This window comes from Thermobia domestica, chromosome 4 (genome assembly GCF_964235325.1).
Source record: "Thermobia domestica chromosome 4, izTheDome1.hap1.1, whole genome shotgun sequence".
Taxonomy (NCBI): Eukaryota; Metazoa; Arthropoda; class Insecta; order Zygentoma; family Lepismatidae; genus Thermobia; species Thermobia domestica.
Window position 1 is genome coordinate 318,311,947 of NC_137457.1, and position 17,436 is coordinate 318,329,382.

Here is a 17,436-nt window from a genome sequence, read left to right on the forward strand (position 1 = left end):
TATATAGGCCCTATATATATATATATAACGTACCAATCCGTGTCGGACGTAAAACCACAAACTACTTCGATAGCTTAAGAACTACCCTAATATAATATCAGTTGTAATTTATCGTAAACATTTCACAAATTACACATCCACCTTTAATTAGGGCTACCTTATGGGAGAGTATGTGGATTCCACCTTCGACTTCCATTTCTTATTTCCACGTAAATACGCACTCTATTAAAATATTATTAGAAACTTCTTCTGTAAATTTTACAAATCTATGGAAAAGTATAGTAAATCTGCACCGTATTCCGTTCTGGACATCTCCTTTGGATAGATACATATTTAATTCCAATTCTGAAACTAGGCATGTCCTGAGCAACACGACTCAAGAAACTAATTATGATTATATTAAGGTTATCATTTCAATCCAAGTTCTAAAGTTTATTTTTGAAGGTGTTTTTTGGGAGTTTTGTTTTGGGTTTTACCCACCCCCCAAAAAAAGTGGGTTTTTTGGACCGGGGAAAATTCCAACCACCCCGGCAGAAAGAATAATAAATGTAGGACGACTATAAAAACAAAGGGGCTGATTCGAGGAGACGTTTCTACCAAATTCATGGGAAAATTCATAGATAAAATACGATGTGAAACATTTCTTGAGAAGGAGTGTGTGTGAATATAAGTAATTATTGTCAGTGCACGGCATACTGAAATGAATTTTGAATGACAGTGAACGTATTGTATGTGTAAGCGTACTCTTCCACTATCCTCGTTAAAAGTACACCCCCCGCCCGCGGACGTGCCTGTTTCGTACGGACGCAACCCGTTGCTTCCTCTCAGACCCCCCGTTGCGCTCTTGCCCTGACACGGTTAGATAGCATTCGTGTTTTCTAGTGGCCACCTAGGCAAGTTGGTTCCTGTTTTACGCATTGTAGTTTTTATGCCATACTTCCACACTGTATTTATACTGACCCCCTCCTGACGTCAAATGATTTTCATGATTTTCAGTGGCCACCTAGCATAGGTTTTTCTTTACATTGTAGCTTTATTCATATTTTATGGCGCAGTATTTACATGCAAATCGGTAGGATTATCTTAAAGTTAATGCGGACCGAGGAATTATAAGCATTTTAAATTTAGTGACAGCTAATTTCCTGATAAATGACAATTAGTTTCAAACTTTTATGCATGAAAATACTGGACCCACTCTGCGGCACAAAGGCGCAATTTTCTCATAAATTCACTGAAATATTCCGTTTACATTCTCTTACCGATAACATATACTGTCCCTTGAAGATTCTAGTCAAAAAAAAAAAAAAAAAAAGACGTTAAACCTACAGATTCCCAAGTAAATTAAACTTGCCAGTTTGTCATGTGCATCATTATGAAGTTACATAACAGACACCTATACTAGATTACGTACGTCAAACTGCACATGATTTCAAAGATAAATAACATACATTTACTGATTTGTTTTTATCTTACTGAGACTGTAACACTTATCAGTTAAACACTTGAACACGTCCACTTCAGATCTTACGTGCTATTGCGATATCTGGCATTAGTCATTCATTTCGCTATATCGTATCCCGTAAACCTGGAATTTTATTGTAAAATACTTCCACTAAAGACAACATACTTTTTATATTAGCAAATAATATCTGCAATTTACCTGTGAACTATACTCAATCCTTTTCTTGTACCTTTTCACTGTAAAATCACTCGCTTCGCTCTAATTTTCGTTTCTGTTTCCTTTCCTCGTATGCTTACCAGCTCATAACAGGAAACCCACTAGATGTAATTTAGATATTACTGTTTATAATGATTTCCTGTTAGTCATTACAAGGTTGGGCCACTATCGGAAACGAGAAATAAAGTTACAAACTCAACTAGCTTCAAAACGGTAATTAGTTCTTCACAGGATCCGAAAATTTGAAAAACATTTGAGTAATAAATAAAATCTTAAGCTTGCCAATTTGGACATTGAGTTTTGGGAAGATCGATAAAAAGTAAGGCGACCATACGTCCCGTTTTGACCGGGACAGTCCCGTTTTACGGGCTTGTCTCGGCCGTCTCGTCAGTAGATGAAAAAGAAAAAGTATTTGTGTCGTTTTATGCAAGTGAAAGAAGTAAATAATAAACCCAGTATCTTTACTCTTTGTAAAAATATTAATAACTAATCATAACAATTCGCAGTTCTGCTCGAAAGGCAGCAGAGCTTTTAGCAGTTGCTTGTTTGTTGAACAACTTCAACGTATCCTTTCTTTCTCATAAGTATCGAATTACTTGACCCCGCCCAGCAACAAAGGGAGAGAGAGAGGAAGAACAGCTCTGATATCAGGGCATTGCAGGCACGTAGCCAGGATTTCGTGAAGGGGGGGGGCGTGACATGAAATACTGTGGTCATCACAAAAGGGGCTCGATCACTCTAAACTATTTTACTGGAACATATATTAGTTCGTTTAGCCAGGATTTCGTAGCGGGGGGGGGGGGGGGAGCGAGTGACATGAAATTCTGAAGGCCCAGGAGATCGATCAATCTAAATTACTTTACTATCAACTTATATTGGTTTGTTAGGACAATAAAATGAGGATATGTTGGCAAATATTTTAATAACAAACTATGAAGAAATTTCGAGCAAAATAATAAAAAAAAAGTATTGAAAAAGATAACAATTTTGCTTTCGTTATGACGTCAATTATTATAAAAAGTACACACTGAATACTGTCTTGTAAACTATCTTCTAATATAAATAAATAAAGGGTTTTTTGTGTGTTTGTCTGTCTGTCTGTCTGTGTGCGGCCTGGGGACCAGACGAGTGGACCAAGAGTTACCAAATTTTGGTCAGGGATGCCTTGGCCCAGGCCCCAGATGAAGACGAAGCGTTTTTTTTTTTTTTTTTTTTAATTTCGAAACAGTGGGGCCTCAGAGGGGCGTTTACCGGAACCGGCTTGGGAACCAGAGAAATTGACCGAGAGTTACCAACTTTTAGTCACGAATACCTTGGTACAGGCTCCAGACCAAAGTTAAACGTTTTTGTCGAAATTCGAACCAGGGGGGTCTCAGCGGGGCGTTTACCGGGACATGTAAAAGGAGTAGAAATGACCTATATTTATTTATGTATTTATTTAGCAATCACCAGATACAGCTCAGAGGCCATTTTACATTGAATATCCAACAACATTAACAATGGAAAGGATTTGGGAAGGTATCGGCCAGGGCCTGTTTAGTAGATGCCATCCCGGCTTTTGCCTGGAAGGACTGAGGGAAACCCTGGGAAACCTCAATCAGGATGGTAGGCAGCGGGATTCAAACCACGACCTCCCGAATGCGAAGTCAACGCTCTACCACTTGAGCTATTAGTGTCGAATTCATATTTTCGCGGTCGCTGAAATCAATGGTGAAACTCCAGTCGCATTAACTTCCAAATTCACATTATTCGGCTCCGGGCCGGGGGTCACCGGAGGGGGGAGATACCAAGACATTATAAGAGTAATACAAAATGACCGATATTAGTGTCAAATCCATAGTTTTTGCGGTCGCTGAAATCAATGGTGACACTTCCATTAGCGATGACTTGCAAGTATACGGGCCGGGAGTCAGCGGGGGGTGGATACCGAGACATGTAAAAAATAGCCCAAAATGACCGATATTAGCATCAAATCCATAGTTTTCGCGGTCGCTGAGATCAATGGTGATACTCCCACAGGCGTTGACTTCCAAATACAACCTCTGTGCGAAGCATGTGTATATTCAACCAGTTTTACAATATATGCGTTCCTTTCTCTGTTGAATCAAATGCTAACATATTTTTTTCGTTTTTATTATTCCGTCAACTACTGTCGGTTCCAAATGACAGGTTAAAGGAGCAACAGAAAATTGTCCTTGAAATAGCATGTTTGATACTGCAAGGATGCGATGACGAAAAGTTATGATTAAAAATGTCCACGCTGTTACACAACGGCACTTATGCTTTCGAAAGGTTGAAATCTCCCTGACTAGTAGCAGGAATTCTGAGAATTCCATAACTTTTCTTGAAATTTCAAATTCCCTGACTCTTCCAGAATACCTCGCTTACCTCGCCACCATATTGCAAGTAATTTAAATCTCCTCATAAGAAAGAGTAAGCAAAAGCTTCCTGTAGTTTTCTTTTTAATTTTTAACGCTGATCCTTCTTTTTGTCATTTCATTTTGTTTTATCCTTCCTTATTTTTTTTATTTCTGGTCTCGAAGGGGGGGGTCCGGACCCCCGGACCCCCCCCTTGGCTACGTGCCTGGGGCATTGATAAGAAAGGTAGGCCTAAAAATAGGCATTGCTAAGGTAAACAGGAATTAATTTACGCACTGACCTGTTTCTCATTTCTCTTGATGTTTAAAAAGCCGGAACCTGTCCCGTTTTCAATTTAAAATTTTATAGTCACCCTAATTTTAAAAAATATTAACAGATGTTACTGTTCCGAAAACTGATAAAATGGTGGTAGGGTAAGTATGTCGAATGGATGAGTATCACCTGCTGAATAACAAAATGCATCATCAAATAGTTTGACTTGTGATAGAAAGATCCCGGGATCGATCTCGCGTTTAGTCACTCTTGAGTAGGGCCACTGCACTGGTTTCTGGCCCGGGCCAGGGTTCACGTAAGGATCTGAAAGTCTCTTAAAAAATACTTATAATGTAGGCAAATTAGACAAAATGGTGGAAAAAATTCATAAAGGGATAAAAATTGACAGAGATGTGTGGAATAGTGGATCAATTAACATACTAAAAGTCCCGGGAAATCCAAGTGGAGCTTCAGCCGCCATATTGGCAAATGGCCGCCGCCGATGCCGTAAAACGACTTTTTTCGTTATTCCGCACACAAAACGCCAGAAAACTGGCAGAGAGAGAAACAAAATCAGTACAGGTGCGTAGAATAGTTTTCCAATCAACACACTAAAAGTCCTGGGAAATCCGAGTAGAGTTTCGCTGCCATCTTGGAAAATGGCCGCCGTCAGTACGATGAAACGACTTTTCTCGAAACGAATATGGCAGATTCCACAATGGTAGATTTTATTCAAGCTCAGGTAATAAAGATCGAGTCAATTAGCCTTAATAGATGTATGCGTTGTACAGGGACGGCGCCAGAAACGCTTGATGGGGTGGGCGGAAAGAGGCGGACCTAATTGCTGGGTGGGCGGACAATGAAAATGAGAACTGGGCAATGTAGACATGTTTTGACACTAATAAGTTTAATTTTTTATACTCTTCAGCTAGCTAAGGCTCAAACCGAAATAGAGGAGTAACAAGGATGTGGGAAACAGCTGTCTTGGCCTTATAAAAGGTACAATTCCGGCATTCGCCTGGTGGGGCTGAAGAAATGCAGAACTTAGGATAGGCTGCGGGAGTTCGTGGCTATATGCTCGACCTACCGAATTCCGCATGGCAGACACATTACCTCTATTTCCAGTTTTTTTTTTTAAAAAAAAACAATAATAACGGTGTGTACTGTGTAGTCGATGAAGTTCAAGACAACTTTACCTCCTCTCTCTCCAAGAATGTACATGAATGCATATAAATAAAAGAAGGTTCAAACAACACAGACTAACAGATAATACTCTACCTTTCGTTAATAACATAAAATAGACAATAAGTAGGTAAAGTATAACAAGATTTTTTGACGTGATCTTTATATGCAACAGCAAAGACCTATGTTACTAAAAGAATAGGGAAATAAGGAAATAAGAGAGTATGATTGTTTGATCATAGCCTACACAGGTATCTTTGAAACTGAAACTCAATTAGCAGTATATATATATATATTGGATAAAGAAATAAATAGCCATTAACGAAACTTCATCATCATCTACAGAAAGAACAATGTATTTTAAACTATGAAGGGCTGGCTGATTACATTGTACGAACAAGCTTACAATAAAGTTTTATACTTACACCTTAATGACGAGCAATGCGTCGATTTTTATGTCGAGCATCGAATGCGTTTACCACATCCTCTACAGGGTACACACGATTTCTTAGATATGTTTTAACCCGTCTAAGAGACGAGGAAGAACGCTCACATGGTGAACAAGATACAGTAATGGTGACAACAATTACGGCTAATTTGTGAATTTCATGAAAAGCAATTTTGAAACGATCCATTACTTCAGTCAACTGAGAAACGGAGGTAATTTTGCATTGTTTTTCCTCCTCATAACGTTTCAAAACTTTCGGGCGAAATTTCAGTTCCACCTCTACACTATCGATATCGATATCGATATCCATAATGATGTGCAAGTGGTTCAATTTTCTCAAATGAGAGGAAGTGTTCACTTTTAGGGTGAAGACTGCTTATCCCACATAGAATGCCTGTATTTTCTGTAAAACGCCTATTCATTTCTGCAAGTTTTCTGTCAACTACAGAAAGAAATATCCTAAGTCTGTAGTCTTTTTGGGATTGGATAGGCTATCTTCTTCCTCAACCCATATTTGCTCTGTCATAATATACTGACGTAAATTATGGGGCAGTGATCGTGTTCCGGACATTGAACCCGTTAGAGATATACCGTTATTTTCAGCAAGACTCATTCCAATTTTTTTTTTAACTCCTCGACTGTTTCGAATATCAGTAAAATAATCCACTACACCCTTCGTAATTAAAACAGCATCAGCCAGTGTGCTCTGTTTATTTTGTAGATAATCTGACAATTTTTTCAATTTTCCAAGAACAAGTGTGAACAAGTTGAGTTAGAACACAAACTGAAAGTTAACTTCACTCAATAGACGTTTTGCTTCAGAACAGCGACTGTGATTTTCATTACTTATCTCAGCATGCGTTAGAATAACTGCCCTAAACGTTCTCTTCATAGCCACACAAGCTGCAACCTAAGATAAACGGGTAAAAAATATTTCGTTAGTGGTTCAGAAGATACTTAATGCCATAAATAATACTATATATTGAATACCATAAGAAGATGGTACATTAGAAGCCGTCATTTTCTGTGTTGTATCACTGATGACACCTCAGCAATATACAAAGGACGCGATGACCGATTAGTGGAAGGTCGTTATGATGATGCAGTGTCCTGCCCGAAGGTCGATCTTTGACCCGAAGGTCCCTGGGCAAAGTAAACCCATGATGGCTTGCCATAGCCTTCCATGGAACCATGATAACGCCCTAAAAACGGGACCTAGAGTAGGATCCAAATCACTTGTGTTCCCACTGGGAATCGAATATAGAACTTACCGGATACATTGGAAGGTCAATAGGAGTAACATTATTTCGCATCTGTTTATTTTCATGGTAGCTGTGCGGACAAAATGTGGACCAGTAATAATCTTCGATAACTGCAACAGGAAGCGCGCGTTAGTCCGAATATTTGCTTGAGTTGTTCGGGTTATTAAATTGTTTGGCGTAAAAAGAGAGTGCTCAAAAGCCACAAATCCAGTTGCAAACGAATATTTGTCAAGGTTTAGTTCTAATCTGAAACATGTACAATACCGTATATGTAGTTAAGCATTCAAAAGTCATTTGAAACAGTCTTGTATTCAAGAAACGTGACCTGATCTAGTCCAATAATTCACAACAACTGTTTCTGTTTGAGCAACCAATCTAAAAACATAAACCCCGCCGGCTAAACGTCATTCGGACAAGCGCAGGGTTCGGATTACGGTGGGTTTGGATTAACGCGAGCAACCTGTACTGCTAATGGAGAAACAAAATACGGAAATGTTTAATTAAATGAGCTCGAATAAAAGCAAGTCACCTATACTCATGTCTGCTACCAATCATGTTTACACCATGCGAGGGGAAACAATATTAGCAATTCTAGCCGTGCTAACTTCATTGGTCCACAGCAATTTGCGAATTATCTGGGAATGATGGGGAAATTCCCCTTTAAAACTAGATAAACCAAGTAAGTTTAATTTTTTTCGTGTTATTTTCTCCTGGAGTAAAAACTGGAATTATAAAGGAAGGTTTACGTGAATTGTGATGTCAAACAATGGACTTAAAGGAATAATTAACACATATTCCTCCTATCAGTATATTTGAGGAGGGATAGGGGAGACATTTTAGCTTTCTTTCCTAAAACGAAATTTAGAGTAACAACGATACTAATAATGCATAAAACAATAAAAATCACGTATGTCAGTAACTGAAATTCAAGTAGAGATATTAAGTAACAAGTTTATTTATTTATTTATTTATTTATTTATTTATTTATTTATTTATTTTATTTATTTATTTATTTATTTATTTTTTTTGTTTCATGTGTCTGCGGCAATTACGACTGATTATTTTTACATTTTCTCCAACCCTACGAAAACAGTTTAAATGGCTTCGTAGTTGACGAGGTGCTGGAATTTAAAGCCCGCGTAATTTAAAGATTAATCACGACTTTTGGCATCATTATATTACTACAAGTATCTGTCTTAAAATCATTGTTCATTGCAGAGTTAAACAGAGTCCTAGAACCTATTACATTACAATCGAAAGTAATGCCTATTGCTTTTGAAGTATAGGATATCACCTTCATTATTCTACTTCTGTTGGGGAGGGGGAGCGGTCGCCCACCCTTAATGCCGTCTCTGGCATTGTACCCTCAATTACAACATGTACACTTCTACACTACGAAGTTGTGAACCAGCAGCAATGTATTGAAAGGAACAACAATTTTATAGCGCATAATTATTTATTGATTTTGAAAATGTTAGTACAAAAATTTGAAAATGGGTAGTGATTTCGTTTGTCTAAAAAGATACATATACCTGTCTCACTGATTTATTCAAATTACAACTTTTGTCTTTTTGCTATCCGTGTATTCACGAGCCATGCGGGCTCATTTGCTGACACAACTAGCATTGTCCATTCACATCTTTCACGAGCCAAACCAGTTCACGCTATTGGACCCGGACTCGGTCTCAGTGATAACCAAACTTCAAGACGAACTACTCAGAGATGGCATAACAAGTAGGGAGGGGTAAAACCGGCTTTTATAAAAACCGGAAACCAAAACCGATTCATTTTAACCGAAATCGGTTTCGGTTTTCTCCTCCCTTCGGTTTTCGCCGAAAGTGGTTTCGGTGAAACTTTTGAAAAAAAAACACACAAAACTATTTCTGTGGAAACGGATTCGGTTTCCGGACAACAACGAAACACTATTCCGGTCAGAAATAGAACAAATTAAAAAAAACCGGAACCGGTTTTGGAGAAAACCGAAACCGTTTTTTTTAATTTTCAAAAACCGGTTTTGTGCCCACCAGAAATAACAAGCAAAGATATTGGGAATGAACCTCACCTGATGACGCTGTACGAGAGATTCATTTACTTTTTAGATTCAGTGCAGAAGGACAAAGAAACAGGCTACTTGTAGATTCAGTACGCTATTTTCATCAAGTTCAACTCTTGCGAGCACTCATACATGCTGCAAGAAGGGAAAACTGAGCATTACATCTTCAGTTTGGCATACTTCCCTACTTCCAGGCTGCAGGACATTTAAATTATGCGAAGTAATGCCACTTGTACCTTCAGAAAATGTGCGCTCTCTAGAGAAAAATGCCCACAGATGAATATGGGAAATACTGTAATAGTGGGTATTTTGCCATCAGAAAGACTGATAAGTTGTGGACCGACTTGATTATAGAACAATGTCTTATGTGGTCAGTTAAGAGCATTGAAGCTCTATCTCATGGTCGTAGAGTGTCATACAGTGTTGTGACTAAATGGATTTTGAGTTTCCCAACCACAACTGGAATTAGCGACAGCCTCAATAACTTTTGAGATGTCGAATACAAATCACGTAGAACTTTAATATTCTAGGAAAGTTCGTGAAGCTGCCGATGTTAAGACGTTGGTTGACTGGCTTCCATGTTACAATCCTTTTCCTGAACAGAACGAACTTGTGTCTATCATTACCAAAACGACGATGCCGATCCATTCGATCAGCAGATATCATATTCATAGCTTCAATACCAGTAGTAACGCCTCAAAAATTCCTTGCTAACAATTGCAACAAGGGTCGCTTTATTGCCCAGTTTTCTCGTCATCTTTGCACAGCTGGATTCTCTGTACTGACTGCACCAGCTGAGGCAGACACGCTTATAGTGAAGACTGCTGTGTAATAGTCCGTTTCCAGATCTGAGCACGTATTTGTTGTCTGACAGGATGTTGACTTGTTAGTTCTTCTCCTGACATTTGCAGATCAACAAGTGGATATTTCATTCCTCAAACAAGCCTCTGTCAAAAATTGGGAACAAAGTATACAGCACTAAAAGACCACAGCCCAACCTAGGTGAAATGAAAAAATATCTTCTTTCCATGCATGCCATAAGTGGTTGCGATACCAGTTCATCACTCTATCGGCAAGGAAAAAATAAATCTTTCAAAACTTTATAGAGCCGAAAAGATTTGCGGGAGTGTGTAAGCCCATAATGAATCTAAATGTTCGGTTGCTGCAGCTGGAGAAAAGTATCTGTTTGCTTTGCATGGGGCACCGAATTCTGTTTCCACTCTGGATGCTCTGCGACATGATAACTTCATGAAAGCTATCACAAAGACTTCTATCCATGGAAGAGTAAAGCTGGAATCCTTACCACCAACAAGGCGGATACCCTCAAACATTCTTTTGAAAGTGTATCTCCAAGTGTAACAACGGCTGGGCAATAACCTGCTGGCAACAGTATGGAGATGGCAGCTACTTGTAGACAATCTAGTGTCAGCAATGACCGAAAACCCACCAGTTCCTGATCGGCTGCTCGAGTCATTTTCAGCAACTGCAAAACTGGATGAGAGAAAGGCTACAGCTGTTGAAAAGTGAACATCTCGTGTTCTCTCCTATGTGGATACTGCTGTGGCACTGGCTCCATGAACAGTTCATATAAAGGTAAGGCTCATGTAAATGATGACCTATTGCTGCACACTGAAGAATTTGGGCATGTGGACAAACCTCATGCTTTCGAAGATGACTGTATCGATTAGTGCTCTCAAACGGGTCGGGTTATCGTGTCGGGTCAGTCGGGTCAGCTCGGGTCGGGTTGTCGGGTCAGGCTAATCGGGTCGGGTTGTCGGGTCGGGTCAATCGGGTCAGCTCGGGTCGGGTTGTCGGGTCGGGTCAATCGGGTCAGCTCGGGTCGGGTCGGGTTGTCGGGTTGGGTCAACCGGGTCAGCTCGGGTCGGGTTATCGGGTCAGGTCAATCAGATCGGATCACGGTTCGGGTCAGTCGGGTCGGGTCGGTCTTCAACCCGACCCGACCCGACCCGTTGAGAGCACTAGTATCGATACACGGATAGCAAAAAGATAAAAGTTGTAATTTGAATATATCAGTGAGACAGGTGTATGTATCTTTTTAGACAGACGAAATCACTACGGTACCCATTTGTAATTTTTTACTAACATTTTCAAAATCAATAAATAATTATACATTATAAAATTGTTGCTCCTGTCAATACATTGCTGCTGGTTCACAACTTTGTAGTGTAGAAGTGTACATATTGTAATAAGTGAGGGTACAGCACATAGGTCTGTTAAGGCTAGTTGACACGGTCTTTATTACCTGAACTGGAATAAAGTCTACCACACTGGAATCCACCATACTTGTTTCGAAAGAAGTCGTTTCACGGTACTGGCGGTGGCCATTTTCAAATATGGCGGCCAAAGCTCCACTAAAATTTCCCAGTACTTTTAATATGTTGATTTTCATTGGACTACTATACCACACATCTGTACCAATTTTATATCTCTCTCTGGCGATTTTCTGGCGTTTTATGTGCGGAATAACGAAAAAAAGTAGTTTTACGGCATCAGCGCGGGCCACTTTCCAATATGACGCCTGAAACTCCACTTGGATTTCCCGGGACTTTTAGTAGGACCGTTTTTATTTCTGCCAATTTTTATTTCTTTATCAATTTTTTCCCACCATCTTCATTATTTTTGTATAATTTGCCCACACTAGTAGTTATGTATACAATGCGTGTGCAAAAAAATGTTTTGTAAGTCTGAAACTTTTAGGGGGGCCAGCCAAAGTTTGGGAGCCGCCCCCCTAGCCACCCGTGGATACGTTCCTCTTGTCCATCCGGTTCCAAAACACATCTGGGGTGTTTTTTGGTCCATACTTGACTTGGTCAATGAATAAAACCAGGGTTCAATACGTGTTATATGAGCTTAATAATCATTTAAACACAACACTACTCCATGGTACAGATTCGTACCAGAAATCCCTAAAGGGTTATGGTAAACAGAAAAGTAAAAAAAAAAGAAAAGAAAAGAAAAGAAAAGAAAAGAAAAAAGAAAAGTTTAGGACCTAAATTCGAATTTTTCGTGCGGCTCCTAATTACCCACTTGTAATGATATGTACTTGCTTTTGTTCAGTAAGAACCGATGTTCGACTGGCGTAAGGTGACTTGCGTTTGTACGTATAGGTACGTATTTATGAACATAAATTTCAAAAATGTATAATTTTTTGAACGAAAAATAGGAAAATTTTAATTTTCCTAGTTGGCAACACTGATTGTGAGTTCAAATTGGTCTAAAAATTAGGTATCCGTATGAGGTATGTACCTGATAAGTTCTAAGTAAAACTCTCTAAAATGAAGGAAGTTATATTGAAAAAACTAAAAAAGAAAATTGGAAATTCGCAAATTCTCGAATTCTTTACTTTAGGCTCAAATGTGATACGGAAATTCGACACTCAGGAAAAAACTACCATCTGGATAAACTATGCTCCAACCATATTTGGCATAAAAGAATCATCCTGCTATCTTAATTAGTGTTTACACAAGAGAGGATGAAGAAAGTGGCATCATTGTTGGTGCCACTTTGGCCACCCGGTCTCGAAAGAGTTAATGTAGGGAATTTCAGTTCAATTCTGGCCTCTTTGCTACTATTATTGTGCTGCCAAAATGACTTGAGCCGTGGCAAAAATGCGAACTAAAGCTCACACCCCGACACACCCACGCGTTGAGCCAATAAGGGTTCAGCAGCTGCTAAGCGAGAGAGCCTTAGTGAAAGAGAGTGGAATTCCTTCAGCCGATAGCAGCTCCTAAAACGGAAGACTGGGTGTCAAGTCAATGTGGCATATTTATAATTATTAATACATTTACAAGGGGTAAAGATACAGAGTTTATTATTTACTTCTTTCACTTGCATAAAATGGGACAAATCCTACTTTTTTTTATCCGGGACACGCCCCTAAAACGAGTCTGTCCTCTTCAAAACGGGACGTATGGTCGCCCTACACAGTAGTCGGACATTTTCATATATGTATGTTAATAATAATTACTGTGCTTCATGAATAGGTACGGACAAAAACTGTTGTTGCATTGACAAGTTTTTCTGTTTATGTTTTATTAACCATCAACAGTCACATTTTAAAGAAGAAAGAAATACGAAACAAATTAACAACCTGCTGAGTTGTCAACATGGCTGAAAAATAGTAAGAGTGTTACTTTGCACATCCTCCTAATTAAGATAATACTCAGAGGCGGCTCGTAGGGGAAGTAACCACCATTAGAAGAATATTTATCCCCTTAGTTTTAACCAATAAAACTTTAATTTTTATCAGTATGACTTTCCTCACGGGCCGCCTATGGTAATAATCTTTCTATTCTATCATATTCTTATATAATATTTTTTCCTACCATTTGAGCTCCTTCGTGGCTAAGCGGTTAGCGTACGCGCCTTTGGCGTGGGAGACCTGGGTTCAATTCCCGCCGGGAGCTTATGTGGTTCGGATTCCACGTTAATCAGTAGGTCCCTTCTCATATAGCCTCGCTGCTGAAGGGGACGTTAAACTCCAAATCAACTCAACTCTTTCCTACTATTTGAAATGCTCTATATTTTACTGAACATCATAAAAATAGTGAGTACCAAAACGTTTAATTTATTTTATTGTGGCCAACTTTCGGGTTAAAGTATTTGATGAAATTTCAGTACTCGACCAGACTGGCCGATCACTGGTATTTTGGGTTGATTTCTATTTCCATGCTAAACTTAAATCTTGAAATGATATGAAATCTGTAAGTTTCAGGTCCCACGGTTACGCTGGCTAGACTAAAGGAGATGATGATGATGAGAGATGAATGAAATTGTGAAACGAAAGTGGGAGGAAACAGGAGAACCCCGAAAAACCCACGCACACGGTGTTTGTCCACCACAAAGTTCACTTGACGCGAGCCGGGATCGAACCAAGGACCCCACGCACAAGAGGTAAACGCTCTAGCACTGAGCCACCGCGGCCCCAACTTAAATTTTATTGAATTAATGGTATAGTAAACATTTTTAATATGTTAAAATATTTTTTAAAAAATAATTCTACCAATGGTCGGTCAATAAAATTGTAAGTGTCCGACTATCGGCTCTATGGTGCCTATTGTCAGCCACATTACTTCACGGGTTTTAGCTGAAGGCAGAGATTTTTAAACTACAAGGCGCGCCTCCTAAAGGGGCAAATGTATCCCAGGGCAAGGTATATATGTGATGAAATATGGATCTCACTAGTAAAATAAAATTATTGCGAATTTCAATAAATTTGAATACATTATCTTTCTATATGAAATGAGTAGCAAATTAATTTATTTTGGTAATTCTATTATTAATCGCATGACTTTTGCCATATGTTATTTACTGCTGTTCCTCTCTGTTGAAAATATTGTTGAAAATGTTTTCTATTACAGAAAATTTTTCTGGGGTGCAAACATGGCGTAAGGTTTAATAGCTGTATATCTTCCTTCTGTGTTTCTTTTGCTTTCTCTATGGATGAAACGTCACATCCGGGACAGAGCTTGCGCAGTCTGCCACCAGATTTCTCTGATGTAGAGTGGCCGATCCATTGTCAGTGTTAGAGCAGAATCGAGAAAGATGGCGATTTATCGTTGAGTTTGTTCGTGCGATGGAAGGACGAGAACTTTGTTTTGTTATTAATTTGAGTTCAGTTTTAGTTATATTATATCAGAACCAAAAACTGAAGAAGTTCGGAATTACGTGGATTGGATGAAAGTGGAGTGTACAAATAATTTGTAAACATGCGTGAGTTTAAAGTCGTTGTACTTGGATCGGGCGGGGTTGGTAAAAGTGCCCTTACAGTTCAATTCGTTTCCGGTTGTTTCATGGAGAAATACGACCCTACGATCGAAGACTTCTACAGGAAAGAAATTGAAGTGGACAATTCACCATGTGTGCTGGAAATTCTGGACACAGCAGGAACAGAGCAATTTGCAAGTATGCGTGATTTGTATATAAAAAATGGACAGGGCTTTGTTGTGGTGTATAGTCTAACAAATCATCAGACTTTTCAAGATATAAAAACAATGAAAGAACTTATAACACGAGTTAAAGGATCAGAAAAAGTGCCAATATTACTAGTTGGGAATAAAATCGATCTAGAAAATCAAAGGGAAGTTCCGACAGTGGAGGGTATGACTCTGGCACAAATGTGGGGATGTCCCTTCGTAGAAGCGAGTGCCAAAAATAGAACAAATGTTAATGAAGTGTTCGCCGAGATAGTTAGAGAAATGAATGTAAATCCAGAAAAGGAGAAGAAAAACTATTGTTGCTGTACGGTGCTTTAGTCTTGTTGAGTTTGCTGTAGTAATTTTGTGAATACTCGAAAAGAAAATAATAATGAACGTTACGATATTGTTTTGCATATTTCGTGAATTATATGCTGTGTCTTTTTGCTTAAGCTTCAGTATTTCTTGAAAAACTCCAATTTTTACTGCACGATCAGTTTCTTCTTTAAGTGGCTCAAACAAAGATCTGTAAATGTCATATCTAATTTTTTCCTGGCTATTTTTACTTATTACTGCTACCTAGTGCCTCTAAAACGATGGAGCTTATATATATATATTTAAAAAAATGTATTTAAAAGGAAAAAAAATCACTTGACTGCCGCCCAGGACAGATATTCGTGGAAGTGTGAGAAATATATATATATATTTCAGGCCTAGTCGTCATTTATACATATGTATGATATTTAAACAAAAAAAGCACAAATTATGAAGGGAAAATCATGTTCAGTACCAAGCTTGTAATCATGAGGACGTGCTACGGGAAAGGTCCTTACAGACGAAGCTGGCCTAAAAAGTGTTTGATTAGCAATCAAGCTGGCAAGGATTGGAGTCTTTGTGTTAAAACTTAACATTTTCCTGAGGAGAAATTAATTGGTGCTGTGCTCATAAGGGAAGAAAAATAGTGAAGGAGTGTGTTTTTTTCTTGTCTTTTGACAAATTTTTTTGTGATTTATATATATATATGTGCAGGTGGATCGAGTGTGTACAGTTTCATATACATAGGCCTAGGAAGAATGTGTTTTGGATATAAAAGAAGATAAAAAAAAAGTGATCAAAAAGTTTCTATTTTTTTTAAAAGATAAAAACTAAATGATAAAGTGTTGTGTGAATATGCAGTCGATGATGTACGAGGACCAGACAACGGCGAGTAAATCTGTTTTCCAGCTACATTTATTTTTTTCTCCCCTCCATGGAAGGATAACAAAAAAACAGCAGGTATTGTAAAGAAAATGCAGTAAAAACAAAAAACAAAAAAAAAGTTGCACACACATAGTATAGTGTTGTTCATCTGTCCGTAATATTTTTTTAATAATAACTAAAAATACTGTAAAAACTGGGTCCACACACGCTGTTATACTATACACATTTCAGAAGACATTTTTTTAAAATAACTATTTTAATTTGTGCTGTAGAGCGCGCAATGTAATCTCCTGTTACTGTTGATTTTATTCACAGTAGTTAATTTTTTCTTCTTCAAACTCACCACTAAAGGCGTTCATTCTGACTGGATTTAAAAAAAAAAAGAATAATTATAAAACTGCACCAGCAAAATATTGACTATTTTTTAATCGATGTGACAGTAATCAACACTGATTTGTATAGGGAACAGTAAGAATAATCTTCATAATAATAATCAAGTAATAAAAAAAGAGAAAATCGTTAATTTTTTTATTACCTGTAAAATGGGGAACGATCCTCCCCCGTGTTTGTAGAAGGGGATGTGCAATGTATACACTCACTAAAGCAAAAGAAAGAAAAAAAAACGTTCCCTATTGTCCATTGTAATTGTACCCAAAACTCTGTAATATTTGACATGGTATCCTACTGTGTAAAAGTTGTACATGTGTTATAAAAAAACTTCGAAACATAGTTTTTAAATGTAACAAAGAAAATATGTTTTAATACATGTTTCTACAAAATCAAAAACCTAGGGAGGCGATAATTTTATTTCCTTAAAAAGGATACCCATTACATTAAAAAAATAAAAAAAATAAAACGGGTTTAGTTTCGTATGTGGGGGTTCATTTTGTGGAAAACTGCATTTTGGAAGCAGTCGGTTTCTTTCGTTGCAATCGCCGCGCTTGCACAGGCAATTATAAGTGCAAGGCGAAATTTTCCATAACATTCTGGATTGTAGAATCGGATTACAGTTATTAGAATGCGCAGTGACCCCTCTTGCTGCCTGA

At 38.2% G+C, this 17,436-nt stretch overlaps 2 protein-coding genes across 5 annotated transcripts in view; one reads left to right on the forward strand and one right to left on the reverse strand.

Moving 5' to 3' along the window:
• scramb1 (phospholipid scramblase 1) overlaps positions 1-1,802 on the reverse strand; it is a 71,671-nt gene extending 69,869 nt beyond the window's left edge. For 3 of the 4 annotated variants that reach the window (XM_081756583.1, XM_081756582.1, XM_081756579.1), the window contains exon 1: positions 1,661-1,802. The gene's annotated coding sequence lies outside the window, so the exon portion shown is untranslated. The remainder of the gene's footprint in view (positions 1-1,660) is intronic. The other variant, XM_081756580.1, reaches the window with a different exon arrangement.
• A 12,962-nt stretch (positions 1,803-14,764) lies between these two features.
• Rap2l (Ras-associated protein 2-like) lies at positions 14,765-17,176 on the forward strand. The gene has a single exon (XM_081756585.1). The coding sequence runs from the start codon at positions 14,984-14,986 to the stop codon at positions 15,527-15,529; it is 546 nt and encodes a 181-aa protein (XP_081612711.1). The 5' UTR covers positions 14,765-14,983; the 3' UTR covers positions 15,530-17,176.
• Positions 17,177-17,436: the final 260 nt, after the last annotated feature.

Coding starts and splice junctions, on each gene's coding strand:
- Rap2l (XM_081756585.1), top strand. CDS start 14,984: ATGCGTGAGTTTAAAGTCGTTGTACTTGGATCGGGCGGGGTTGGTAAA.